The sequence below is a fragment of the Erythrolamprus reginae genome, chromosome 2 (genome assembly GCF_031021105.1).
Source record: "Erythrolamprus reginae isolate rEryReg1 chromosome 2, rEryReg1.hap1, whole genome shotgun sequence".
NCBI lineage: Eukaryota > Metazoa > Chordata > Lepidosauria > Squamata > Dipsadidae > Erythrolamprus > Erythrolamprus reginae.
This window is the reverse complement of record NC_091951.1, coordinates 332,156,088-332,166,417: the sequence shown is the minus strand read 5'-3', so window position 1 is coordinate 332,166,417 and position 10,330 is coordinate 332,156,088. Positions and strand designations below refer to the sequence as shown.

Sequence of the window (10,330 nt, the reverse complement as noted above, 5' to 3'; positions counted from 1 at the left end):
CTGATCTAATGAATCAACATGATCTGACTATTTAAGAATATGAACAGTCAGTTTACTTTGATTATTGAGTTTATTTGATTCGAACAGTTAATTTGATAAAAGGTTTGTCTTCACATATGCAATTTTCAAGATTAGAAGCATTAAATCATTTTAAAGGAATGAATTGATACAATTGCTTTTCAAAGTTTCAAACCATTCCATTACTTATAGGTGTTACAGAAACATACAAATCAATCTCTCACTAGGTAGTCTGAAGAGCTTTGTTCTGTCTTTCTCTGAAGTCATAATGTTATTATTCAGAAAATGTAGTATTTAAAACAAAAAAAAAATATCCTTAAGAAAAACCTGTGTGCCCCTGATCACTGAAAGATTGCCCATCCTTATTCTTAAAAAAAAGTTGGTTTTTTGATGTTGTTGAATTTATGGATGAAACTTTTATCTTAATAATTAATATCATAATACTATCTTAATTCTTTCTAATTAAATTTTATTAGCAATAGTAAATATTTATTTCTTTATTACAATAGCAGATGTAAAATATAGCATGATTTGTAAAGACTTGTGTCAGTCTTCCAACCAAATGGATCTCTAAATAAACATGTTATTCCTGTGAGGAACATCAATTGTGCAAGCTAGTTCTACTTTAGAGGAAAGGTATTTTCAATTGGAGAATTAATTATATACATATTTAAAATACACACACACATACATATTCACTTTGGCTTTGATTTTCAATTTAGTACATGCTAAAATGACAGTAGTAATTACAGGACAAAAGTAAAAGGGGAGTTATTTTGATTATTCATCTACTTCATCTAGAAAACTCTTCTTGGGTGGTCTGAAAGAATGTTAATTCATTAGGTTGCTGTATAGAAGATAAAACAATTTTGGATTACTTTATCATGTTTATTAAATATCTAGAGAACATTCAGATTTTTATATCTTTTTTATAAATTGAAAAGAATGATATTTAAACATTCAAAGTTCAAAAAATTCTGAGCTTAAATTATATTCTAACTATTTGTCCCTTAATATGTTTTTGGGAGTGGTATTTGTATACCTGTTAATTCTTGATAGTAAAAGGTTAGTGGAAATGATTCACTTACATTAATCACTACTAAATTAATTTTTTTAATTAGTTGTAGTTATGTAGACATTTTTGTGATTTTTTGGGGTGTGTGTGAATTTTCTATTTGAGCATACTGATTTTGTTTGATTCATTAGATTTTTAAAAATTCTTCTCTATAATATTAGTACTGCACTTACTTTATAAGAAAGATTACTTCAGAAAGAATGACTATTTACTTTTTGGATAGTAAAAAGTTGAAGGATTCATTTCCATACTATTTATCTCCATATCGTTAAACCAATATATTTTTGTTGCTCAGAAATGCATAAGCTGAGAAAAAAAAACTTGTTATTTTTGGTATACTGTATTAGGATTTTGTTTATTAGAACTTGAGTTGTTCATTCTAAAAGTCCTTGATTTTAAGAAAAGCCCAACTTGGTACAGGTACGTATTTACTCTTTTAATAATCATTGTCATAGAGCCTTTGGGGTACATCAGTGCTTCTCAAATAATGGGGCGGGCCCCCTGGGGGGGTACGGAGCAATGCTGGGTGGGGCATGTGACCCTGGGGAACGTGCTTTTTTTTGGCTGCAGAGAGTAGGGGTGTTTTGCACCAACAATAGCACACAGCATAGAGAAGGAGATATGAAGTGCAGATAACAAGCTCTTAAGAGACATTATGGAAAAATATTTAACGGGGATGAAAAGAAAGGAGGAGAGAGATGGAGATAATGAGAGAAACAAAAGTCTCCTGAAAGCTAAGACAAGAAAATATGATGAAGCCTATGTAATGCTTGGCTTCACTGTGACTATGGTGGGAGATGAGGAGAGACTGGTATGTTTACCATGTCTAAAAATGTTGGGAGTGGACAGCATGAAGCCAAATAAATTAAGGCGTCACTTAAACACATTACAGTGATCCCCCGAGTTTCGCGCTCTCGGTCATTGCTAATCGCTATATCGCGATTTTTCCACCCGATGACATCACTCCCTTCCTTTCTCATCTTTCTTTCTCTCTCTCTTTCTCTATCTTGCTTCTTCCTCTCTCACACTCTGTTCCTCCCTCTCTCATCTCTTTCTTTCCTTCTCTCTCTTTCTCTATCTCTCCCCCTCTTGCTCTTGAGCGGCAAGCGAGCAGCCGGGCGGGCGGGCAAGCGGCAAGCGGCAAGCGATCTTGGGGTTTCCCCTTTGCCTCGGCCGCCCAACAGCTGATCTGCTCCGCAGCGCGGCAGCAGCGAGGAGCCGAAGATGGGGTTTCCCCGTTGCCTGGGCAATGGGGAAACCCCATCTTCGGCTCCTCGCTGCTGCCGCGCTGCGGAGCAGATCAGCTGTTGGGCGGTCTGCCCCGCCGCCCACACGCAAACTCCACCATCTGCGCATGTGCGGCCATGGAAAAAGGGTCGCGCATGCGCAGATGGTGTTTTACTTCCGCACCACTACATCCCGAAATATCGATTATCGCGTGGGGTCTTGGAACGGAACCCTCGCGATAATCGGGGGATCACTGTACACCCAAATCACGCTGAGAAGTCACTTGAGTTTATTCAATGAAAGCATGCCGAAAATTGCAATTGTCCCGGCAGAGAGCTGGGGTGCGCACAAAATGTTTATTTCTTCCTTGGGGGGGGGGGGCATAATGCAAAATAATTGAGAAGCACTGAAGTACATTAATCTATGTTATGGTAGTAATATTAATTACTGATAAATCCAAAAAATACACAAGTATTTGTTTAGTAGAATATGGTCAAATCAGTTTCTCAAATTTAAGTTTATTTTCCTTTGTCCTCTTTTAGGAAGTGAGAGAAATTTATTGAGGGCAACTTATGTATAAAGATATTTTTTTTTTGTGGGGATAAATATGTTGAATTATCATTTGTAACTTACAGCTTGTTTCTATTTAATGAAGAAGCGAACATTTAATATTTAAAAGATTGAATTATGTACAGTATGCTGTCTCAGTTTTACTTGTGAAGTTTAATTTATAAAATGCTACTTTGCTCTATATTATATATTATTCAGTGCAAAATGATTTATTTATTTATTTATGTATTCAAATTAGTTACATCACAACTGTATGTCCTTCTTTTAGATCCTTTAGTTGTCAAACCTAAAGTAACTGATTTGAATAGATTTGTAGTTCATTAAACCTGTAAAAGTATTGTAAGATTTACATATGGGGGAAATCTCTGAATTTCTGAACTTTATAGATTTCTGTGAACCATTCTATTTTGGTTAAAATTATTAGTGAATATCAACTATTAACTGGAGTTCCAAAACTAACAATAGTATTGGTGAATAAAAATGAAGAACGTTGAAGATTTTAAAATCATAATAAAAATACAATAATAATATACTTTTGTGAAAAGGAGGAATTTGGGTTTGAGAATTTAAAGGGACGGGGAAGTATTAAGGCACAATAAGACAGCTCATGTGTTGGAACAATGTATTTTCTAGGATTTCCTAAATATGTACTAAGATATCAAACATAAATGTATTGTGTATTAGATAAAATTGTATCACCTGTAAAAACGGTTGAACATTTACTTTAATGGAAAGGCTATAAGGATCCAATTAAGAAAAGAAACATTAGTGTTTGTTTAATCCACAAAATCCTGGTTGGGAAAAGAAGGTTCAAAATGGAATAATAGATTTACTAATGGAATAGCAAAGCATCTCTTGACAAACATTCTGATAGAGCAAACTGAAAATTGATGATACAGATCAAACTGAGCTATTTGTTCAAGTTGCCCATGAACTGCTTGTTCACGTTGAACCTGAAGGTGAGGCTTAAGAAGTAAGATTTAATTAAAAGACCTCTTAGTCATAGTTAGGTTCTTTCTACAGACAATCAATCAAGGAAATTTTCAGGTAGATCAAGCTATTTGATAAAATGGAAAATGTGTTGAGCTATGGTTTGTATGCTTGTCTTCCTGTATATTTTAGCTTGTCTTCCTGTATATTTTATTTGCAAAATATTTTTTCAAAATATTGCATATATCAGAGTTTCAGATTAAATATTTCCCTTGCTGATTTCTATTTTGTAATATCTCAAAATTAGATGGAAGTAAATGGTCAATGTAACTGAAGTCTTGTTCAGAGTAACTGTACTCAAAGCAGATTTATTAGAAGCTTGCTTTGAAAAAATGTAGAAGAGCAATTCAGTTTTTATGCAGTTTGCTTAGTGGCATAATTTATTTTCAGGAAAGATTTCATTAGGGATACTTAACATTCCATGTAAATTGTACATTCTTTTTTATTCTCTAAAGAATTCCTAATATTCTAATTAATATTGTGTTCTGTAGGTAAATGCTAAATCTATATATATAAAAGTGAAAACCACTCACACATTAATCACAAAATCTCCAGAACTGTAAAGCCTAAAAACTTGGAATTTGTCACATACAGTATATTCCTCTTGGCTTCTAGGTGCTCACTAAGAAAGGATTTTTCAAAATGACCACCGGAGCATGAGTATTTCTTATATTATTCTTAACAAGCTCTGATGCTAAGGAGTTCTCTTCCCCCCTCCCAACTTGAAAAGAAATCTGATCCAAATGCAAAACACAAGCAGAGGAGTTTCAGTTTCGCTTTTGCTTTCACAGTAACAAGCAGCTTTACTCCAGAACAGTTGAGCTAAGCCAAATACAGACTCCTTCCTGTCTCCTTCTTGCTCACACAGCAAATATTCTTTCCAAACATCCCTCAACTCTCTCACATACTAATAGAATGCTAGCCAGAGGAATGCCAATGCTGGTAGGCAAAGACAGATCCTCCCCCTTATTTTCCTCCTCAGTTCAGACAAATCTGTTCCTTCTACTGTAACACCAGTCAAAGGAAAAAGAGGCAAAAACCAGAAAAATTTAGGAAAACCTAACCAAGGGAAGCTGCCTGTTTCTCCCCTGGCCAGTGCTATGTGGCCTTCTCCAGAGTCAGTTCACCTGACAGCCTGGTCATCCTCCAGCCAGACATCAAACCAAGAATGTTGTTTACACACAGGTCCTGCGCAATTTATCTGAGAGACCAATTGAAAGTCTATGCTATGCAAATAACATCTTCATCTGTGACAGAAACTTAGCTTACCAACTCTAATGAAATAATACAGTCTTTTTTTTAACTATTAAATTTTCGAGCTTTAAATGTCAATTTATTAAACCCCATCTCATAGTTTTGTAGCAAAGCACGGATATCAGCTAGTAAATAAATAAAAATGAAACTTCCAGCTTCTAAATGTTTCTCATGATACTTTTTATAAAAGATTGTTCACAATTCATTTTTTACTTTATCTGGAAACATGTTGTGAACTCAGTATCACATGCTGGAGTGATCGCTTTGGACAAGGAAGAAATAAATACTCTACTATACAATTGCTTATATATTTAAGAAAACTATAAAAATGAAGATGACAAATATTAGTGATATTGTTTTTCAAGTGTACTTGAATTTTAAATATAGATATTATAATATTATTAAGTAGTGCCTTCTAGTTGCTTCACAGACTATGATGTTTTAAATCAGTCTTAAATTTTCATATCTTTGATGGTTGCTAGTTGAAAACACAACAGCATCATATAAATTACCAATCTCTTCCTACCTTTTTTCTGAAGAATAGGAAGACATAACTAAAAAAGGGAAATATTTTAGTTGGCAAAGAACAATTTGAATAATTGTTTTAAAATTTTTATTTATTAATTTTATCCCCATTTGAGTCATTTAATGGATTCTAGATGATATCCCAGTATTTTGTTAAGACAAAAATAAGGTAAACGTTTGTCAGAGAAAAAAATGCATTTGTTTTATTAAAAAATATGATAGGAAATCTACTTTGCTTATTCCTTTGAAATATATTGTGTGAACATTGGAGAGGATGTGATACTTATAAAAAATAACATAATGTATATAATGTTATGGCAATTACTGTCAAGTATGTAAATATACAATAATTTGTATGTGCAAATAATTTCAGTTAATCACTAAAAAAGGGAAAGGCACGTAATTTTCTAGCCATTAAAATTATTTTCCTGTGTATAAAATGTGCAAGCTTTTTATGTTTAATGTTGTGTGTGTATATTGCAATGGAGTTTTATTGTCTATATTTGTGCTTTCATCACTATAATAAGTGACTAACCGTTTCAGGGCTAACCCTGCATTGGCTTATTTTTGTTTAATATTTGTTTCTAATAGTTTAAATCTTGAATTGAAATGTGAATGTATTATGTCAAAAGTATTGCATTTTTTAAACAATGACTCTTCTGCTAGATGTGGTTTGCTAGATTGGTAGGCATAGATTTTGTTATAGTGTTTATTTTCAGAACTCCTTTTTTATTTTGTAAACACATATATATGTATTAATATGAATTGTTAATAAAGGTTGTTACATTGTGTGTGCTGTCATGAAAATATGAATCTACATAACTACTCAGTTTTTCTAAATTATTATTCTAGGATCAAGACCACCTTTAATACTTCCATCTCAGCCTCCACCTTATTCATCACCTAGAGATGTTCCCCCAGATATATTGTTAGATTCTCCAGAAAGAAAGCAAAAGAAACAAAAGAAAATGAAATTAGTCAAGGATGAAAAAGACCAGACTGAAAAAGCTGCAATGTATGATATTATTAGTTCTCCATCTAAGGACTCGACTAAACTTACATTAAGACTCAGTCGTATAAGATCTTCAGATATGGACCAGCAAGATGACATGCTTTCTGGTTTGGAAAACAGTAATGCATCAGAAGGGGATATTTCTTTTAATGTGCAGTATCCAGGACAGTCATCTAAAACGCCAGTTACTCCACAGGATATTAATAGGCCTCTAAATGCTGCTCAATGTTTACCGCAGCATGAACAAACAGCATTCCTCCAGGCGCAACAAGTGCCTGTTTTACAACCGAACACTTCAGTTTCTGCAAAACAACCTCAAAATCCTTTGGTACAGACACATCCGCAGGTTTCACAGCACGGGACTATTACGCCATATGATGAAGTAGAATTGGATGCATTGGCTGAAATTGAACGGATAGAACGGGAATCAGCTATTGAAAGGGAACGATTTTCAAAAGAAGTGCAAGACAAAGGTAAAAATGCTTGTAGTCTAAAAGATAGTTGAATTTGGAAAGATGCTATACAATTGCTGCAGGGATACATTTTTGACAATGCACAGCAAATATTTCAAAATATCATAATTGTAGAAGAGTATTATTTTTATTACAGATTGGCAGTTACAAAGAGATGGCCCTTTGCTCAAACCATATATGTTCACAGTCTATATTCCTAAATCACAAAAAGCTATAGTACTCAAGCGTGCTTTAGCATATACAGACTTAAGAATATAATTGGAACCGGAATTTCCATTTCCAAGCAATGTGATTGTTAACTGATTCATACCCAGCTTTACCCCTCCCCCCCCCATTTGCTGCGGTCATGAAATGAATCACTGTGGCTAAGTGAATCATATGGTCATTCAGTGAACCTGGCGTTCCCCATTCAAAATTTGCTTGTCGGAAGCCAGCTGGGAAGGTCACAAATGGCAGTCATATGGCCCAGGACACTGCAGCTTCCATAAATGTATCCCAATTGTCAAGAACCCAAAGCTCAATCACGTGACCATGGGGATGTTGTGATGGCCATAAGTCACTTTTTTCAGCACTGTTGTAACTTCAGACAGTCAATAAAGAGTCATAAACCAAGGATTACATCAAAACTGCCTTCACAGCATCCTAAACTAGAATCAAGCAAAGCATATTATGGTTTAGTGTGGGGCATGAATCAGGGCAAAGACATATGTTGTAAAGATCTATGTCAAATCAACACTAGAATTATAATTGATTAATTCCAGATTCTTAATGTAGAATGATTGTGGTTTCAGAACTGTGGAGCAATTCCACTGATGTTTACTGAGAAATAAATTTCATTGTATTTGAATATAGGATTGAAATTGCCATAGATTTATTACCTCAGATTTTTGAAGACTGTAACTTCCTCTGAAATTGATTTTGTGGATTCAGAGAGACTTAAATTGTATTTTCCCCCTCAAGGAAGATGTTTTAGAAATACTTCTTGCGAAAATACTGAAACATTTTAAAACTATATTAAGAAAAATTGGACTTACACAGAAAAATAATTGTAAATGAATTGGAAATGAATGAAGACAGGAGGAAGGGGGAAAAATAACAAGTGGCTGGTCCTAGATTAACATCTGCAGTATACCATTATATAAAATAGTGTTCTTTAATCTGGAACAAAATGCGTTCTATCTTAAGAAAGGTGGCAGATGAAGCTTCCTAAATCAATCCTGATCAGAGGGTAGTGTAAGATCTGCTTGTAACAGAAAAAATAGTGTGAAGGGAAAAATAATAGTTTGATATTTGAACTCTGATTTACATTCCACAAATTGATATTAAATAGAGTTGAAAATGGAAGAAAAAACATGATTAAATACGGTAATTGATCAGTATGATTTAGAATCCAGATAGCAGTACAAGAAACAAAGACATCTATGTGGTTGGGAACCATTACAATCCTGGGAGCATATCTTATAGTAGTCCCATTTTGATGAAACTATTAAGTGTTGGAAATCAGAGAGAAGATTATGCACACAAATTCCATGTAATTTCAGAAAAGAAGACAATGCATTGCATAATTAATTCAAACAACTGAATTGCAAAAGTGATTACCCAGGAACATACCATATCTGAAATCTTCTTAAATTGAACAATAGCATATGGTTTCAATTCCTTCTTATATGCAAAGAGAAGTTTCAAATAGTCAATCTTAGTTTATATGCTAGAATTGTAGACCAAAGTACTTGACATCAAACAGTCATTTTCAGTTAAATTGAATACTTGCTTTGAAGAGACATAATTAATTATTAAATGTTAGGAGAATTGGTTCAAATCTTCTTTTTAGAAATACATTGTGTTCCATCTTTGCCTAAATGACAAAAATACAGTCTTGGTAAATTATATACTAAAATTTTACCTTGTTGCTTGTTCAAAGTACATTCTAATAATAGATTTTTTAAAAATTCTGTATAGTTTTTTTTACTTGAAGAGAGCTTAGTAGACAACATGGATTTATTCAGAACAAACTGCTAAATTGACTAAATTGGCATGGAAGAGGTTTACTTATCCTGTTGAAGTGAACATATTGAGATTTTAGCAAGGTTTTTGTTGTATCAGGATATAATTTGAGAAATGTGAGCTAGAAAACTTTGAGGATTTATATGATATTATTTGAACATATCTGGAAGTAACTTTTTTTTTTTTGTTAAATTAGACTATTTTTTAGGCATTTTTCATGAGCCATACAGATTGTATTCAAAAACATTTGAATATTTTAATTATTACTTGGAACAAGATAACATATATCTAAGTTATATCAAACAGGCTGAAATTCATGAAAATGTAAAAAAAAAAAAGATTAAAGCTTATGCAGGTAGTCTTTGACTTATAACCATTTATTTAGCAACTATTCGTAGATACAATGGCACTGAAAAAAGTACTGGCTTTGGCAGTTATGCTTAATGCAGGATATCCATGGTTACATGATGAAATTTTGGGTGTTTGACAACTGTCATATTTATAATGGTTGCAAATCCAAGGATCATGGGAGCTCCTGCTGTCTTCCAACAAGCAAGGTCAATGAAGGAAACCTAAATTTACTTAACAACTGCATGATTTACTTTACAACTGCAGTGATTTGCTTAGCAACCATAAAGAATAAGGTTGTAACCAAGTACAACTCACTTAACGGTTTTACTAAGCAACAGAAATTCTTGTTCTAATTATGGTCATATGTCAAGGGCTACCTGTAAATAATATTGTATACTTGGGGCTTATATCTGGCCCCAAATTTCAAGAGAAGATTGTTTAGAAGATCGTAATTGGATCATGAGTCAGTACAGGTGCTCCTCAAGTTACAACCATTAATTTAACAGATGGCACTGAAAAAATAACTTATGACTTGTCCTTGCACTTAAGACCAACACAGCATCACAGCATCCCCCCCTGGTCACATGGTCAAATTCAGGCGCATAGCACCCAGTATGTAGTTACAATAATTGCTGTGTCCTAGGATCAAATGATTGGCATTTACAAGCTTCATCAAAATTGAGGAAGGAAGCTGGATTTGCTTAATAACTACATAATTCTCTTAAGAGATCCCACAAAAAGATAATAAAATCTGGTTTGTCTCACTTAACCGCATCAATAATACAAATTCACTTTCCAATTATGGTCGTAAATTGAGGACTGCCTTGAATG

The 10,330-nt window shown here is 33.6% G+C and overlaps 2 protein-coding genes across 3 annotated transcripts in view; both read left to right on the top strand.

Moving 5' to 3' along the window:
• The window catches only part of LOC139162739 (nipped-B-like protein), a 75,394-nt gene extending 68,766 nt beyond the window's left edge, over nucleotides 1–6,628 (top strand). The window contains exon 7 of the transcript XR_011558372.1: nucleotides 6,379–6,628. The gene's annotated coding sequence lies outside the window, so the exon portion shown is untranslated. The remainder of the gene's footprint in view (nucleotides 1–6,378) is intronic.
• Nucleotides 6,379–10,330, top strand: part of NIPBL (NIPBL cohesin loading factor) — an 80,905-nt gene continuing 76,953 nt past the window's right edge. For both annotated transcript variants that reach the window (XM_070743433.1, XM_070743434.1), the window contains exon 1: nucleotides 6,379–7,144. In XM_070743433.1, coding sequence (XP_070599534.1) covers nucleotides 6,628–7,144 — 517 coding nt within the window. In that variant the 5' untranslated portion in view covers nucleotides 6,379–6,627. The remainder of the gene's footprint in view (nucleotides 7,145–10,330) is intronic.